The sequence below is a fragment of the Dendronephthya gigantea genome, unplaced genomic scaffold, assembly GCF_004324835.1.
Source record: "Dendronephthya gigantea isolate DGI-Jeju-01 unplaced genomic scaffold, DenGig_1.0 000000F, whole genome shotgun sequence".
Classification (NCBI taxonomy): Eukaryota; Metazoa; Cnidaria; class Anthozoa; order Malacalcyonacea; family Nephtheidae; genus Dendronephthya; species Dendronephthya gigantea.
In genome coordinates, this window is record NW_021163010.1 from 6,758,473 (window position 1) to 6,777,547 (window position 19,075).

General features: G+C 36.5%; 1 protein-coding gene across 1 annotated transcript; it reads left to right on the plus strand.

Annotated features, from left to right (window-relative positions):
• Positions 1–389: 389 nt before the first annotated feature.
• On the plus strand, positions 390–17,794 carry LOC114523230. The gene is made up of 5 exons (XM_028544099.1): positions 390–718; positions 2,789–2,843; positions 3,116–3,328; positions 16,095–16,268; positions 17,447–17,794. The coding sequence occupies exons 1-5, from the start codon at positions 690–692 to the stop codon at positions 17,555–17,557; spliced, it is 582 nt and encodes a 193-aa protein (XP_028399900.1). The 5' UTR covers positions 390–689; the 3' UTR covers positions 17,558–17,794.
• Positions 17,795–19,075: the final 1,281 nt, after the last annotated feature.

The window sequence follows — 19,075 nt, forward strand, 5'->3', positions numbered from 1 at the left end:
CATGGGTATAATTCAAAAGCAAATATTCACATATTTCGCAAGCGAACTATTTCTCTGTATTTTGAAACCCACCCTAAAACGAATGACCGGGCTGTAATGAAAATAAGCTTTCGCCTAGTGTTCAGGTCTATTCACATCAACTTTGTTGGATCAAAATTCACTTCGGACACGTACATGCATCGACATCGTGTTTGTGTTATTGATATAAATTGCTAATTTTGACAATGCTTCCAATTTTGAGACAATTTTGACAATAAGATTTTAGCCGTGCCAATAAATTGAGTGCAGTGTAAACGGGGCTTTATAAAACGGGGGTTCTGGGTTCAGCAGCATTTCCGCGATGCGCAGTAAAATTGAACGCTGCATGAATTTCTTGCTTCTTTCTATGCAGATTCATTCAATTCAAAATCTGATCAGGTCAAATTACTGATCATGGTCGACTTCGTCAGCTTCCGCAATCCCGTTTTGGCTACTCTCGACATATATGCATGAAGCTAAGTACTCTTAAGCTAAGTAATTTCAATAAATTTCAATAAAAGGAAGTGAAGTTCGATTGTTTCGAGTAGCTAATTTTCTCTTAGGGATATCATCGCTCAGTTATGTTTACCTTTTAACTTTTGTATATCTCGACATATGGAAAACGATAAACTGATGGAGAAATTTGAAGTCATGGACATGGATAGGTGTCAATGGATCAACAAAACTCGTTAAATCTAAGGTATAAATATATTGGCTTAAACCATGCATAAACATTTAAATTATCACAAAATATAAAGCCATGCATATATGGGCACTTCGAAGATGTTCATGAAAGAATAACCGGTTTACAATCTTAGGAGAGTGATACAAGTTGTGTACGTTTGAATAGAGCTTTTATGCTAAATCAACATGCAAACTATATATGTCAAGTTTACGAATCAATATATTTATGTGTATATCTGCCCTGCCTGTGAGGTAGAAAAATGGCATTTATTTCAGTCGAGTTATAACAGGAGAAATCGAGTTATAACAGGAGAAATCGAGTTAACAGGAGTTGGTCAATAGTAAACAGTTGTTGTCCTCGGTCAAATTTTGACAATTTAGTAGACTAAATGAAAGACAGCTGCACTAGCTCGTGCCGTGTATATTGCTTGATCGAATAAAACAATCGTTGCAATATTTGCCGTTGTAAAACTTTACTACGAATATGACACTTTAGTCTTTACTGATAACTATATTGAAATTAATGGACTATTGCGATATATTAGTTGCCATCGCTGTCAAAGTCGAACTCGAAGTCTTGATTCCGGGACACTATGTCATCTTTCCAAGAAACCTGTAATTATATAATCTATACTCAAACTAAATTTTAACTAAGTTAAAGCATGTACTTTAGGAGAATATCTATTTGGTTCTCGCGTAGTTTAGAAGCTCAAACGGAAAGACAATTAGACTCGTCAGTCGACAATTAGACAATTATATATATACTAGCACTAGCAGGCGTTTATAATTTTGATAATAAGTTTAGGCTTATGCTCAACTATTTAGATATGACTCTTGTTCGGTGGTCAGTTGAACCATTTTTTGTTGACACCATTAAGTGAATGGCATGCATGCCATCCATGCAATCCATGCAAATTCCCCAATATAGTACCAAACGGATTAGATTAATCAGTGCCAGTGGTTCACTTTTCGGTTAATTTGCAGCATAACATGCGAACAGCTGTATATAGTATATGTATATAGTATAGTATATAGTATATGTATATAGTATAGTATATAGTATATGTATATAGTATAGTATATAGTATATGTATATAGTATAGTATATAGTATATGTATATAGTATATGTATATATAGTATATGTATATAGTATAGTATATAGTATATGAAAAGCGTCACTGATTTGATCTGAGTATATAGTACGATATGATATCACCGAACTATAAAATACAGCTCAGGCCAGGGTAACATACATTTAACTTTAACAGTATATTCATTTAACTGTAACAGTACATTTATTTAACTTTAAGTTCTTTAACAGTACATTCATTTAACTTTAACAGTCCATTCATCTAACTTTAACTTAAGTTTAACAGTACATTCATTTAATCTTAAGCTAGGCGCGCCACGAACTAAAATCATACGAAATTTTGTCGTATGATTTAGTCGGCTGATTCTAATCGGCAAATAATAAACTATTTTTTTGATATTTTCCGATTGCATTCAGCCGACTAAAATCGCTTAAAAATGACAAACTGTACAGCTGACGAACTTCATTGACTGGGCAAATTCGAATAAAAGCCTTTATACTATATCAAAAAATGCGTCAATTTTACTAGGAAAGTATATTTTCAAATACAGTATTTATATATTAGCTACTGACCTGGAAAGGCTGGAATCCGGCACTATCCGGTGGTAGCGCTATTCACCGAATAGTGATTTTTATAATGAGGTTTAAACAAGGCTATATAGATATATACTGAACAACAGGCAATTTTGGAGCGATTTAAAACCCGACTATAACAACGGGAGTGCCTAAAATAGACATAAAAAGTGATGTAAGGAAGGGGGTTCCGCGTCATGCACCAGAACTTTAATAAATTTAAAGTTTTTCCATTCCATTTTCCATTCCAACCGATCGAGATATAATATTCTGATATACAAACGACATCTTCTATATAGGTTCTTGAAGTAACTAATACAATTATATAAACTGATTCATGCAGCTGTGATATTCTTTGTATTCTTATTTTTTTGGCACAAATAATACTAATAAACTACATCATCCACTTTCTTAATTTTCAGATCACCTATGAAACTTTCCAAGATAGCTATCATTGTGGTAAAGATCACAGAATTTGTAAGTACTACATGGAGCGTTTTTTTTCCTTAAATTAACTTTCTCCACCACTAGTAGACCGATAAGAAAACAATCAGAGAACTTGGAATTTGCCTTCATGATCTAATTTAATTATGCAAGGAAATCCAAAAAACATTTACATAAACCCGAATATTCATTCGTTCTTACATGTGCTAGAGTGAAAGTCAACTGTATTATCATAAATCCGGCCAGTGACAGGCATTGAGACATTTTAAAGTATGCCATATGTGACCTCAGTCGTTTTTTCATAGATTATCCTTTTGATTGCGACAGCAAGTGTCGGGTATAATGTGAACAAAACACGTAGAGAAGATGAAAACGTGTTTCCAGATCCCTACGACTTTGGGTATCAGGCAAGATTGGAGTTTTTTATGTTTACAACGTCCGTTGGTATGATAATCGTCATAATTGCGTTTTTGCTACATGGCACAGAGTGGCAAGAGAAAGTTAGCGGAAGTCGTTTAGTAAGTATACATTTCCGCACGTAATACATAAATATACAAAAATAGCTGTAATTTCCGTATTTTACAAAAGTGCGCAACTAAACTTTGCAGTTATACTAACTTTCTTATACTCCTTCTAGCTGTGGCAATTTTATTTTATTCTTGTTTCCTAAATCCAAAAATAGTCTGTAGAGCGCATTTAGTTTTACATGCCGAATGGAAAATAATATATTTTTGACGTTTGTTCTAAATAATACGATCTTTAAAGATGATGTAAAGTCCGTTCTGCGCATATATTCTGCGCAGCAAAACATTCTATTAGTGGGGGAGCAACTTTTGGAATGTTAATGATATGCCGCGATATTAGCGCGTTGTATTAAAAACGGACAGTTCGGGGGCCCAGTTATCAGTTTATTGAGACAATATTGCCGGGAGAAGCAGTTAGTGAGGGTCAGTGATAATCAATCTGGCTTAATATAAATTGGACTGAGCATGCATGTGATATTATATGTGCATGCTATACAAAAGTTGGTCACAGAACACAGGACACACTATAATAATGCCAACAATTAATATTGATTATTCACTTTCAAAATTAATGATTTTCTTATTTTTCTAAAATTTTCTAAAATTTTCTAAGATGTGTTATAATATAATATTTATAGTACGCGCGTACTGATTGGTCGAGAAGCGTGTTTCTATACCTGTATGGAAACACGGGACTTTTCCCGCCGAATTTGACAAGCGAAGTTATGTAATGAGAATTTGTAATTGAATCAAATTTTAATATTTGTACAAAATCTTTTTATCGAGTTATATTATAAAAAATCCAGAAAACATTTTTTTCCAGTTTTTCTATACAGTTTTAGAAACACTTGTGGGAGTTTGGGAGAACGAGAAATACTCGGTTGGAAAACGAGCCCGGCCGCAGGACGAGTTTTTCCACGTTATTTCAAGGTTTTCCACTTTTTCCACCTTAAAACGATCCTTACTATTTTGGCCAACATTGACGATTTTCGAAAATTTTCTGAAATGTTTTAACATGCTGAAAATGAATTACACCCTTACCATTTTGGCTGAAATTTTGAAGTTAATGGAAGACAGTGCAGTTTTTTTGAGATTTGGAGTACAATTTCAGCTGTGAAATAAGTGGCAAATATTAAAACATTATAATGAATCTAAATTACCATTTTCCACAAATTTTAATTTGTGACCTGTGAAATCAGACTTGACTTCATCAAAAATACGAAACAATCGCACCGTAACCATTAGCTTCACCTGTGCCGCATAAAACTAGCTTATAGTTTTATGCGTTTTAGACAAGAGAATAAGTTGTCATTATCATAGTTAACCGATATAAATGTTTGTAAAATCCTTCGAAAAAAGGTTGAGTAAAATGAAATTGTGTAGCAATTCGCCTGAAGTTCTGCTGTTCTAGGGTGGTTAAGGCAGTGCTCTCCCATGTTTCAAACCTGGGGTTCGGGTCCAAGCATGTCCGTTTTTCATGATGTCTTCCCAGACAAGGATAAAGTAAATCAACTAACCACATCCATTCAGCACATGAGCTTGTAGTCCAGTGGTGAAGACAATCATCTCCCAATTGCCAAGTCGATGGTTCAAATCCAAATATGCCAATTTTTCATTATGTCCTTCGTGAAAAGGATAAAGTAAATTAAATAAGCTTAGCCGTTCAGCAGAAGATCTTTTAGTCTAGTGGCGAAGGCAATGTTCCCCAAGTGGTAAACCGATGGTTCGAATCTTGTCATAACCGTTTTTCATTATGAACTTCGTGAAAAGGATAAAGTAAATGAAATAACCATAGCCTTTCAGCACACGATCTTGTAGTCTAGTGGCGAAGACAATAATCTTCCAAGTAGTAATTCGAAGGTTCGAATCCTACCATAACCGTTTTTCATTATGAACTTCGTGAAAAGGATATAGTCAATTAAATAATCATAACCGTTCAGCAGAGGATCTCGTCGTCTAGTGGTCAAGACATTGGTCTCATGTGTCGACAGTCGAAGGTTCGAATCTCGTTTTAGGTGGAAATTTTCGTTATTAATATTACATGGTAAGGTTATGGAGAATAAGTTGGTGTAGGCTTCCAACAATCACCAGTTAGCCTTGTGGTAAAGTCGTGGACTATCAAGTACAAGACCGAGGTATCAAGAACTGGATGGTACGTTTCTCATGGCGGTAAAAGAAAAAAAAAAATGGTAGGTATGTTGCTCCGGGGAGGTTTATACTCGGTTAATCTTTGGAAATTAAAGTTAATCTTTAGGGAAATCATTGGATAGATAGGGTGAATGAGGGGTATATGAGTACAAAAAGACTTAGTAATTGAGCGGCGGCCTCGGCCCCCGGAGAAAGGGGGAAGGGTATAGGTGAGAAAACAGTATATAAAATGTATTGGGCGGCGGCCTCGGCCCCCGGAGAAAGGGGGAAGGGTATAGGTGAGAAAACAGTATATAAAATGTTTAAGTCTTTTAGTACTCATTTAAACCTCTTTACCCCTATTTATCCTCCAATTTATTCCTATCTATCCCTAATTTTTCCTATCCTCACATATCCCTAACTATCCCCTAACACAATTAAATGTTTGAAGAAAGCTCGTTTTGAAAGTCGGGAAAGGCGGGGGAAAGAGAACCCCCCTCAGTCTACTCCTCGCCCAAGGCGAGGGCATATTCGCCCTCTCGCTCTACTCCTCTGACACTCACAAATTCTCACTTTATTACCTTGTTCTTTTTCGGTTGATCCAGGACTTGAACCATCGACTGTATACTTGGTAGTTCACAGTCTTCACCACTACACCATCACTTCTTGTGGTGAAAGCCTACAGCTTTTTATTTTACTTAATCCTCTTTTGGAAGGATCTTTGATGAAATAGAAGAAAAAACATTCCCATCTGGGACTCGAACCTCCGCCTTTAAACTCGTAGAGCACTGCCTTCGCCAGTAGACCGCACGAGCTTGCAGTGAAAGACTATACCTTTGAATACCTTTTGGGTGAGATCTCAAATGTACTAACAATTTAAATCAGTTCCCTTTAATGACAATGTTCATGATTTTTTTTCTCATCTAAAACGCACACAACTTTGTCTTATTCGTAGCTTGTAACCTAATATTAACTATTTGTGTTGTCGCTACTCGCTAAAATATCACACTGACATATATAGTTATGAAGTGTCCATCTTTCCGCAAGTTATTTATATGCGGCGCAAGTGAAGCTAACGGTTACGGTGCGATTGTTTTGTATTTTTAATGAAGTGAAGTCAAAGTAAAGTACAAGAATTAACAATGCATTTCAAAATAGGTTTAAAAGAAAAAAGGTACAAGAATTAAGAATAGCCGAATTCATATTAGGGACGGCAAACTCATCGATCACGGGAAACTCGTCGAAGACGGGAAACCCATCAAAGAAGAATTAAGAATAGCCAAATTGATCATATTAGTGACGGGAAACTCATCTCAGAAAAGATGAGGTAAAAAAGTCGGAATATGAATTGGGATATGGATAAATTTATACGTATGATGGGTCTGGTAATCAGTAATAATTACGATCATAATTTTGTTTAATTTCGCTTAGCCTTGTTCCGTCCTTGACCGTGCTGATATTTTACAAACTCGTCTGATTTATCCGTCTAAATGCATGCGAATTTAAAACGAGTTTCTGTTCCAGACGGGATCCAATCTAAGCTTACCCGTCTGTTAAAACGGCAAAGTTAGACGGAAAAATTCGGACGAGAAACCCGTCTGTCATTCACATCAGACGAGTTTCGTCGATTATAAAATACGCTAATCTAATACTTGAAGCTTTGGACTCAAGAGACCAACGTCTTAACAACGGCTTGACGACCACATCGTTTGCCGATAAAAGTTCGAAGAACTTTTAAATGAAATAATTATGAATCGTGGCTGTAATGTTGTTGAGCTGCTGTTTGTTTGTTTGTTACCGCGGGTGGGAAATTGCGCTTTTGAAGAAAACTTTTTTTCTTCGCGTATTTATAATCGACGAGTTATACTTGCTAGTAAACCAGCTAGTAACCTTGCTTCATTTGCGATTTCAGATGTAATGCTTGTTGCCTCGTGACTATACGCGTCATATACATTACCCGAATTCATATTAAAGACGGGAAACTCATCGAAGACGGGAAACTCGTCTGATGTGAATCACAGACGGGTTTCTCGTCCGAATTTTCCTGTCTAACTTTGCCGTCTTAACAGACGGGTAAGCTTAGACTGGATCCCGTCTGGAACAGAAACTCGTTTTAAATTCGCATGCATTTAGACGGATAAATCAGACGAGTTTGTAAAATATCAGCACGGTCAAGGACGGAACAAGGCTAAGCGAAAATAAACAAAATTATTATCGTAATGATTACTCAATACCCGACCCATCATACGTATAAATTTATCCATATCCCAATTCATATTCAGATGGGTTTTTACCTCATCTTTTCTAAGATGAGTTTCCCGTCACTAATATGAATTCGGCTATTCTTAAATCTTGTACTTTTTTTCTTTTAAACCTATTTTGAAATGCATTGTTAATTCTTGTACTTTACTTTGACTTCACTTCATTAAAAATACAAAACAATCGCACCGTAACCGTTAGCTTCACTTGCGCCGCATATAACTAACTTGCAGAAAGATGGACACTTCATAACTATATGTCAGTGTGATATTTTAGCGAGTAGCGACAACACAAATGGTTAATATTAGGTTACAAGCTACGAATAAGACACAGTTGTGTGGGTTTTAGACGAGAAAAAAAATCATGAACATTGTCTTTAAAGGGAACTCATTTAAATTGTTAGTACATTTGAGATCCCACCCAAAAGGTATTCAAAGGTATAGTCTTTCACTGCAAGCTCGTTGCGGTCTACTGGCGAAGGCAGTGCTCTACGAGTTTAAAGGCGGAGGTTCGAGCCCAAGATGGGAATGTTTTTTTCTTCTATTTCATCAAAGATCCTTCCAAAAGAGGATTAAGTAAAATAAAAAGCTGTAGGCTTTCACCACAAGAAGTGACGGTGTAGTGGTGAAGACGGTGAACTACCAAGTATACAGTCGATGGTTCAAGTCCTGGATCAACCGAAAAAGAACAAGGTAATAAAGTGAGAATTTGTGAGTGTGAAAGGAGTAGAGCGAGAGGGCGAATATGCCCTCGCCTTGGGCGAGAAGTAGACTGAGGGGGGTTCTCTTTCCCCCGCCTTTCCCGACTTTCAAAACGAGCTTTCTTCAAACATTTAATTGTGTTAGGGGATAGTTAGGGATATGTGAGGATAGGAAAAATTAGGGATAGATAGGAGTAAATTGGAGGATAAATAGGGGTAAAGAGGTTTAAATGAGTACAAAAAGACTTAAACATTTTATATACTGTTTTCTCACCTATACCCTTCCCCCTTGCTCCGGGGGCCGAGGCCGCCGCCCAATTACTAAGTCTTTTTGTACTCATATACCCCTCATTCACCCTATCTATCCAATGATTTCCCTAAAGATTAACTTTAATTTCCAAAGATTAACCGAGTATAAACCTCCCCGGAGCAACATACCTACCATTTTTTTTTCTTTTACCGCCATGAGAAACGTACCATCCCGTTCTTGATACCTCGGTCTTGTACTTGATAGTCCACGACTTTACCACAAGGCTAACTGGTGATTGTTGGAAGCCTACACCAATTTATTCACCATAACCTTACCACGTTTTATTAATAACGAAAATTTTCATCCAAAACGAGATTCGAACCTTTGATTGTCAACACATTAGGCTAACATCTTGACCACAGCACTACTAGAGCTTGCGCTGAATTGTTATGGTTATTTATTTACTTCATCCTTTTCACGAAGTTCATAATGAAAAACGGTTATGGTAGGATTCGAACCATCGATTTACCACTTGTGAAACCATTGTCTTCGCCACAACACTAGAAGATCTTGGGCTGAGCGGCTATGGTTATTTAATTTACTTCATCCTTTTCACGAAGTTCATAATGAAAAACAGTTATGGTAGGATTCGAACCACCGATTTACCACTTGGGAGACGATTGTCTTCGCCACTAGACTACAAGATCTTGTGCTGAAAGGCTATGGTTATTTCATTTACTCTATCCTTTTCACGAAGTTCATAATGAAAAACGGCTATGACAAGATTCGAACCATCGGTTTACCACTTGGGGAACATTGCCTTCGCCACTAGACTACAAGATCTTCTGCTAAACGGCTAAGCTTATTTAATTTACTTTACCCTTTTCACGACCATTGTCTTCACCAGTGGACTACCAGCTCATGTCCTGAATGGATATGGTTATTTGATTTACTTTATCCTTTTCACGAAGGACTTAATGAAAAAATAGCATACTTGGATTCGAACCATCGACTTGCCAATTGGGGGCCATTGTCTTCAGGACTACGAGATTATGTGCTGAATGATATGGTTAGTTGATTTACTTTATCCTTGTCTGGAAAGACATAATGAAAAACGGACATGTTTCGCCGGACTCGAAACCCAGGTTTGGGACATGGGAGAACATGGCCTTCAACACTAGACCAGCAGAACTTGCGGCGAAATGCGACACTATTTTACTTTATTAAACTTTTTTTCGAAGGATTGTACATAAATTAATGATCTCAAAGAGTTTATTTTGATGATGAGGATTTATGTTCTTGTCTAAAACGCTCATAACTGTACCTTATATATTCGCAGCTTTAACCTAATATCAACCATTTGTGTTGACGCTAAAATATCACAGGTATATGGAATCCCTTGAGCAAAGGAATATCACCTTACCATAAGCTAGTTATATGTGCCCCAGGTGAAGCTAATAGTCACGGTGCGTTGTTTACGGTCAATGAAGTCATGTCTGATTTCACAGGTCACAAATTGAAATTTCAGGAAAATAGTATTTCATTTTGTAGATTCATTAGAATGTTTCAACATTCGCAACTCATTTCCAGGCTGAAATTGTACTCCAATATCAGGCAACAAAAATTAAATAACTCTACTCCGTTAATAACTCTACAACATTCCTTTCGCAATTTAATCCTTCCGCTTAAGACATGCGAGAAGCCAACAACTACGTCGCCATAGTGAAACTTGGAAGAGGAGCCTCTTTCCTCGAAACAGAACAAGAGAGCGAGAAACGATAGATTGCCGGGCCACGCAGTGGATGCGACTCCAGGCTTTGTATATCAGACATTGCTGTATGTGGTGATTGTGGTATTATTATTCGTTCCCTGCGACTGCGCGGGGTTTCTTTATTCTAAATTTGACTCTTTATCGTTTTCCAATAGCATTTAAGTATGTTTAATAACCGGAAAGTGTTCCTTTTCGCTCACTGCATTTACTATAAGCTAAAGCAGGTTGATTTAGTTAGGAAATGAAGTGAATAAAGAACATTTAAAATTTTGTTGATTTAATGCAATAGTGCACATTGTGGGGGAATAACCACGTGCACACATCACAAACGTAAAGATCATTAAAGATAGTACGCGCACATGCACGACGCATGTCTGCAAATTACTAATTAGCATAAAAGGATTAGCTATACCAGAGCATCAGCACTTGGTGTTAAAGGCTACATTATTTATTTTAATCTAAATTCCTTTTCAAAGTCACAATGAAAATATATTCGTCTCATTCAAATCACCGACCTGAAAGTTACGAGACTATTGCCTTCACCACTGGACTAAGCCCAGTGACTATGACTGATAGGCGTGCATGTTTATCAATGTCAAAATATTTGACATCATGACCAAAACATGGTTATATTGTTTGATGTTTGTGTTTGAGCACGAAACATGCTTGCAACTTTACACATGACAAGCATTTGACCACTAAAACAGCGTGGTTATCCATATCAAAATATTTGACTTCATAACCATAGCATGGTTATATTGTTTAATGTTTGTATATGAGCGCCAAACATGCTGGAAACTTTACATTGGACAAGCATTTGACCATTAAAACAGCGTGGTTATCCATGTCAAAATATTTGACATCATAATTCATAACCAAAGCATGGTTATATTGTTTAATGTTTGTATATGAGCGCCAAACATGCTGGAAACTTTACATTGGACAAACATATGACCTTTAAAACAGCGTGGTTATCTATGTCAAAATATTTGACATCATAACCAAAGCATGGTTATATTGTTTAATGTTTGTATATGAGCGCCAAACATGCTGGAAACTTTACATTGGACAAGCATTTGACCATTAAAACAGCGTGGTTATCCATGTAAAAATATTTGACATCATAACCAAAGCATGGTTATATTGTTTAATGTTTGTATATGAGCGCCAAACATGCTGGAAACTTTACATTGGACAAGCATTTGACCATTAAAACAGCGTGGTTATCCATTTCAAAATATTTTACATTATAACCATAGCATGGTTATATTGTTTGATGTTTGTATATGAGCGCCAAACATGCTGGAAACTTTACATATAGGACAAGCAATTGACCATTGAAACAGCGTGGTTATCCATGTCGAAATATTTGACATCAAAACGTTTCAGAGTTTCCGGCTATTAGGAATTAGTATTGTTTTATAATTAAATAGAAAATTCCTACCCTTCAAGATGGTGCACTACCTAACTCAAGGGCGATTTTCTAAGTTACGTATCCAGTATCAGTAGTTAATGAATAACAAGCAAAACGAATGTATCTTATTTCAGCGCAAAATCCGCAAACATAAACAAACTTAACAAAGTAGATTTTCATCGCAAATCGTAATCTAAAAAGTCTCATTGACCTCTATGATTTTAATTGAAGAAAGGAAATGCTGAAATGTAGAAAGAAAATGTTGATGAGAATTTTTATAAGTTTTCATTTCCATAAAAAATTCCATTTCACTTGCCTTTATATAAAAAATTTCCATGAAATATGGCGACCCTGGAAAGTGGAGACCCTGAATTCTGCTCATATTATACAGAAGAAATACTGAGGAAATATGTGATATAAAAATAATGTTGTAATCATAATATGTAGAAATTCACAACGAGTACAAAATGATATTTTTTATTGCAGTAGAACGATCTGCTGAAGATTTTAGAGAAAGATTTATTCGTTCACAAACTACACTTTTAGTCACTTGCGGATACTTGATTAAACGAGATTGGTAAATTATATACATTATGCGATTTTTCAAATATTCAGTTTAACCGCGTCATATGATAATTATCAAGGCTGAGGTGGTCGCAGCGGGGGCAGCTGTCCCCATTGCCCTTTGATTTCGGGGACGAGCGGAGACTGTGCACTATGCTACCGTATATAACAGTATCATATATACATTCACCATTCTATCTTAACTCAGACTATGCTATATAATTGAGATGTCTGCTATTTGCATTAAAAAACTAACCGATATAATATTATTGAAAACTGTACTTGTAAGTTTAATTTTCCTCTGTGTGTTGTTGCTGAGTTCAAAATGAATGCTTCTTTTCTAAAATGAATAATGATGATTCTAAAATGAATAATGATGATATAAGAAATGATTAATGATAATAATATATATATTGCATAGTAGGACTAAATCGTCAGGCTGGCTACGCCACTGCCTCTGGGTGCATGGTCAGTCGGATAATAAAATGAAGTTATGAAACCTTATAAACGGAATATCTTCGTCTTATCTATCTTTGAGGGTTTTAGCTCTCTTGCCAGAGGAGGATAAGCCACCAGATTTCCCTTTATCTGTTCCAGAATATCTTGAACACTTTTCGTATTTTCACGCGACAAAGAATCGGTATTCTCCCTACGAAGTACGTCCGAACCAAACACTTTTAGAAACATGGAATTATTCATTTCTGCGCGATCACGTATATCTTCAATAGAATTGTTGCCCAGTGGATCATCGATGCTTATATCCCCCTCATCATCCCCAAATACTCCCAGATGCTCTTTAAGTAGATCACACCTCAAGCTATGAGCAAATTTCCCCATCATGAAACGTACACCATTCATTTTACCATCAAGGAATTCCAAATCTTCAATCATAACTGCGACTTCAGAATCGCGGTCCCCTAGCATGCTACGATCATTGATATTGGCGGATCCAATAATTACCAAACGATCATCGACTATCATGATTTTACTGTGTACATACACAATTTCAGTGACGAAATGTGTTCCTATTAGATCATATTGACGCAGGCTGAATACAGAGAAGTACTTCATCGCAACTTCTTTTGAAATATTTTCTCTGTCGAGTTTACTAATGAGCGAGTCCTCTCCACGGTAGAGAGTCGCCTCGACCCAGAACGTCACTGTTCGCAAAGCCTTTCCATCCCCGTCATTGTCATCCCAATCGCCATGGAATTCAGGTTTAAGTGGAATAACGATCATAACGTGAAAGTCCTCGTTGGCTTTATAGGCGCGGACAATTCTTTCAACAAGCGCTGACTGGATCTCGTTTTGAACTTTTCCCCAGGAACCGTTTTGTGATGAAATGAAAAACTGATTCTCAATATAAATAAAGTGTTGAGCATTCTTTATCGCATCCACATAGGCACAATGTATGGAAGCTTCGTGTTCCATACCAGCTGACCAGTCAGCGACGGATCTCAGGAATTGAATATTCACTTGGTGTCCACCGGAATTGAACACGTGTGCTCCTACTCTGCTTGTCTTCTTTGTTACACGTTGCCTTACATGGTGAGCAGTTATTCTCAAGAACTCGTGAGACCAGCCCAAATATTTCGCCCACCAAATCTTCTTAGTTGCGTTATTGTATCTGTCTGTAAAGTGGGTCACAGAGTCAAGTACAGCCTTTCCAATGAACGCACAACTTACATCATGCCAAGGCATACGGGGAATTGCATTCCTTTCAACGCCGCGGTAACCTTTCAAAGGTTTATCCCAGTCCGTTTTTTTATCCTTGTTGCAAAACGTATTTTTGTAATCCTTTCCAATCCATCGGGCATAGCGATTAGGACTGAATGGTTTACCTTGATTGTCCGATGCCTGGGTTCCAACTAAAGCCGAATGCGTGGGGTAATTATCCATCAGTTCATGTTTATGAGTGTCCCAACGACCATAACATAGATCAATACCACCAACAAACGCTATATCTCGATCAACAATTACCAGCTTTTCATGATGACTCCAGCGGAAAAGGTTTAGGGCATTAGTGATGATATCGGGATGGCGATGAACTTCGATTTTCTCATGCTTATCAAGTAGTTTCTCGACATGCTTGCTTCCGAGATCTACAGCTAGTTGTATCTCGTGGTACAATAGAATTTTCACTCGAACACCCTCGTCAGCCTTTCTCAACAGCATTTTGTCGAGTCGCCAATACAAGCCGTCGACTCCAGAGTCGGGTCTCTTCATAAATATTTCAGGATTCATTTGCCAGTCGGTTATCAAGATTTCTGTCTTGGCTGCCTCGATAGCATCGGCCACAGCGGACATGTAATCCTTGCCGTCAACATACCACAGAGCTTGGCTATTTCCACGGACGGGAGCGAACGACCCATGGCGATAGAATTGGGAGTTCTTTGGTAAAAGGATTTTGTAAACTATCACGATTAGTGTTAGTAAAATAAAAATTATATCAAACATGTTGCAGGCGGAATCTTTGCCCTACGACCCTTCGTGCTGAAATGAAACTTGTGGTTGTTTACGCGACAATTATAAGGCTACTTAAGGTTAGGAAGTTTTTGACATGTCTAAAAAAATATCAGAGATTTCTTTGTGATTCTATGTTCCGCTGGCAAACTAGCAAACTAGGAAACCAAAATTGAAATAAAGAGTTTAAAGACTCTTTTTATTCACCACTGCTGGACAAGCAGTCAAGCAGACAATTGCTGGAATTGCTAGTAGCGATTACGTATGGAAGATATACTGCTATTTGAGTCGATATAAGATTCAATGAAAGAACAAAATGAATACATGTATGATATAATATTTCAAATTGATATTAAATATTCTTAGAATTATGTAGACCGTTGGCGTCGCCAATTCGAGGAATGAGGAACAGCCTGTCGAAAATTTTTATTATTCAAGCATTCAGCATCCTGTTCGTTCAAATATCAGTTTATAGACGAGACATAAATTAAGGAAGTTGAATCGTAAAAATAACGATGGAAAGTTTTTGAGTACGTTAACATTTTATAATATGACATCGCCTAACATGGCCTAAACTTTTTTAAGTTCATCGGCACATATATATACCAGCCTCGTACCCAGGCGCTTTAATAGTAAAATATATAATGTTGCATTCAGTTATAGTATAGAGGTCAGTTGAATAAAGGCGAGCGCGCGGGGGTACCTCTATACTATAACTGAATGCAACATTATATATTTTACTATTAAAGCGCCTGGGTACGAGGCTGTATATATACGATCTGAGCGCGTACAGAATAACTTTTAAGCCTAAACGTTGTTCGCTACTATTCATCTTGTGCTCTGGTTTTTTATTGTGACTGTTAGGGATTATTCAATATTCAATAAAAGGGGTACCATAGAGTTGACGACAAATTTATCCATAAAGTCCGTTCACAAAATACCTTCTTGTCCCTCCTTCTTAAACCCCTATCCCTCTCTGAGTGACGATTGCCAATATCAACTCTTCTAAAATTACTAAATCCACAACCATTTTCTAATCAATTAGACTATACTATAATCTTATACCCTCTCCCAAAATTACTAAATCCACAACCATATTCTAATAATTAGACTACTATAACCTGAGCCTGCCACACGCAAAATAAGATGTTTTATATCTGATTTAATTCTTATTGCTCATGTTAACTACAATATATTCATCATATCATTTAGATAGCCGAAATCCACGTCATTTGGACGATAATGTTGTTTGTCTCTTCGATTATGATTGCAAAAACTGTTAGTGACCTTGATTCGAGAAATGCTGGATCCACACTAAATGGATTTTACTATGATGAAAGAATTGGAGCAGGTAGCCGAGGATGCAGAGGACTGGTACTAGGAGAGGTCCGTATATATAATGCTGTAAAATTGATTGTCCCTGACCTTAATCTACTACGAAAGTTGAAAACAGATATTAGTTTGTTCTCTAGGTTAATCGATCAGCCATTTACCGGAGATTTAGAATTTTGGTAAACAAGTTGCGTATGTAAAATGTTACTTAAAAGCAGGCTGATTTTCCATAGGCAAAAGCATATGTATTCTTCTGTACAAATTTGTTACAATATTAGCCGGGTATTACTGTAAATTTTCAGTTAACCATTAGTTTTCTTGCATTTGAATCTTCAAGTTTCACTGTTTGTGAAGTAACTCGTATATATTTTAAAACCGTTGCTCTTTCACCAAAGAAAAGAAAAGGAAAATTTAATTAAAAGCAATAGGATTAAAAAACCAAAAATTTGAAAAACGAGGTTAAAAGTATTTCACGGTACTTGGAGAAAACTGGCTTTAATTTGGTTTCCAGAGATTTAAGAGTGGGGAAAATATTTCTAGTGAAAATGAACACACAAATTTTATGAAGATTTGAAATGAATTTTCCTAAAGATGTGTTCATTATTATAAACACCTAGAAATTCATATACGTAACAAACAGGTGGTTAAAAGTGGGTCAGGCTCAGTGAATTCCTTAATTGTGATAACGCAATGTCTTTACGTTTTTTTTTCGTCATTGACTTTGAGTCACGAGAGTCATATTGGATGTGTAAATTATGTCTCAAATAACCAGAAACATGATGAATTAATGTAATTCAAAACTACTCATTTTAGCCTAAGCATAAAATCGACCCTATAAGAAGTCATATGTTTTGGCTTTATACGTGGTAAAGTACTATGAATGCTAATTAGGATGGCACAGTATATAATTTGTCAATAAGCAAATTTATTGGTCGACAACAATGCGGCGTATTTAAAGTAATTCAAAACACTCGAACTCGCGTTTTATCATATGTAAAACGCTCCCTCTCGTGTTTTAAATACTATGTAATAATTAACAAGCATCATGTTACAGCTGAATATTGATGTGTAGGAAAAATTGTTCGCATTACCCATATAGCTTTTTGAGGTCCCTATACCATTGGTTCTGCTATGTTCTGCCAGTTGCATTTCTCAAAAAATAAACACAAAAGGCAGCATAGGGCTGTAAATTTTAATTTAGTCAACTTAAAACTTTAATTTTCGGTTTATAGATATTTGGCTTCGTTGGTATGTTTTTGTTCTTTGTGGATTCCAGCGTCTATATATTTATGTTCATGGCTCACCAAAGATTACATTCGGAACTGGGGAAGCAAGTTCTATAAGCACTGAAACAGTATATATAAGTATTTTCTAGGACACGAAGTTACAGCCAAGGAAATTACTGCCCGATTTTACGTGATGTTGTGGAACAAATTTTTATATTGTAAATAGATGCAATAAATTCGATGCGAGCAAAATGCGTCGTATAACCTTGGACTCTAGGCTACCGTAGCAACCATTTTAGTAAATATCAATGAAGAAATATATTGCACAATAAGTGCTGCATAATAATTATGAAATACTTCTGTGGTAGTTTGATTTTGACACCATGCGCATTTTGGTTGAAGTTTTTGAACTGGCTATTATTATAGAAAGTTAAATATAGGGGGTTCCATTTCCAACCCGCCCCCTAATTAGTACTGTTAGTGTAACCATATTTTAACAGAAAAAAAATAAGAAATCAAATCACAAAAAGTACTAGTTCAATAGAGCATGACTAGCAGGAAAGTGATATCTCATAAGGCAAAATGGGCAATGCATCTGAGCAATGGCAAAGGGCTGACTAAGTTTGAAATTTCCTAAAAAAGATGGACATAGAATCAAGCATTTTCAGAAAAGATTATAGTAATATAAAATCTATCATGACAATTTATGGCAACTGTGGATAAAAAACTTAGATAAGAATTTCTTTCACTGCGTGCAGCCGTGAACGAGTGGCGAGTTAATTCCGAGGCGTTTAATGTCGCAAGCTAGAGTGTTGTTGTTATTCGAGTCAAATGACAAAAACCACGTGTCTCGTTGACTGCGATTTGTGAATTTTCTTGAGAGAACGGCAAGCGATTTCGAATCAAAAGTTGAATTATAGCTAGAATTTAACAATTCAGTCGAAGTGCATGCATGCAGCAAAAACCACGTGTCTCGTTGACTGCGATTTGTGAATTTTCTTGACGGAGAACGGCAAGCGATTTCGAATCAAAAGTTGAATTATAGCTATATAATTTAACAATTTAGTCGCAATGCATGCATGCAGCAATGGAATAAAGCGTTAGATCTGCCACAACAAGTAATAAGAATTGTGTTTTTGGACTTCCGTTTAGCGTTTGATCTAAATGACAATAATGTTTTATTGGGTAAGTGTTGCGATATTGGGGTACGTCCTGGACTTGTTAGTTGGCTCGGCTCATATTTAAGGTTTGGTAGTCAACTTTATTCATGTTGTTCGATCAATGGAGGAGTGCCCCAAGGTAGTTGCATTGGCCCAAAAGCATTCATCGCCTTTATTAATGGTTTGCAAACAGTGTTTAATCGTTCTGATAACAGTTCCACCGATACGAACGTCTGTACCAACGATAACGCCAATGATGTAGACCTTACACAGTCACTCATGATCAGCGCCCATATCTCAGGATCGCAACTTGAAAGTTCACCAGAAAATGTTAGGAAGATGATTGATTTTGCCGCTACACAAAAAATGGAATTAAATCTTAAGAAATGAAAAGAAATGCAGTCAGTAAACTTTCGTAAGAATAGGACATTAATTCCTGCTCTCATATACAATGATACAACCTTGGAAAGGGTCT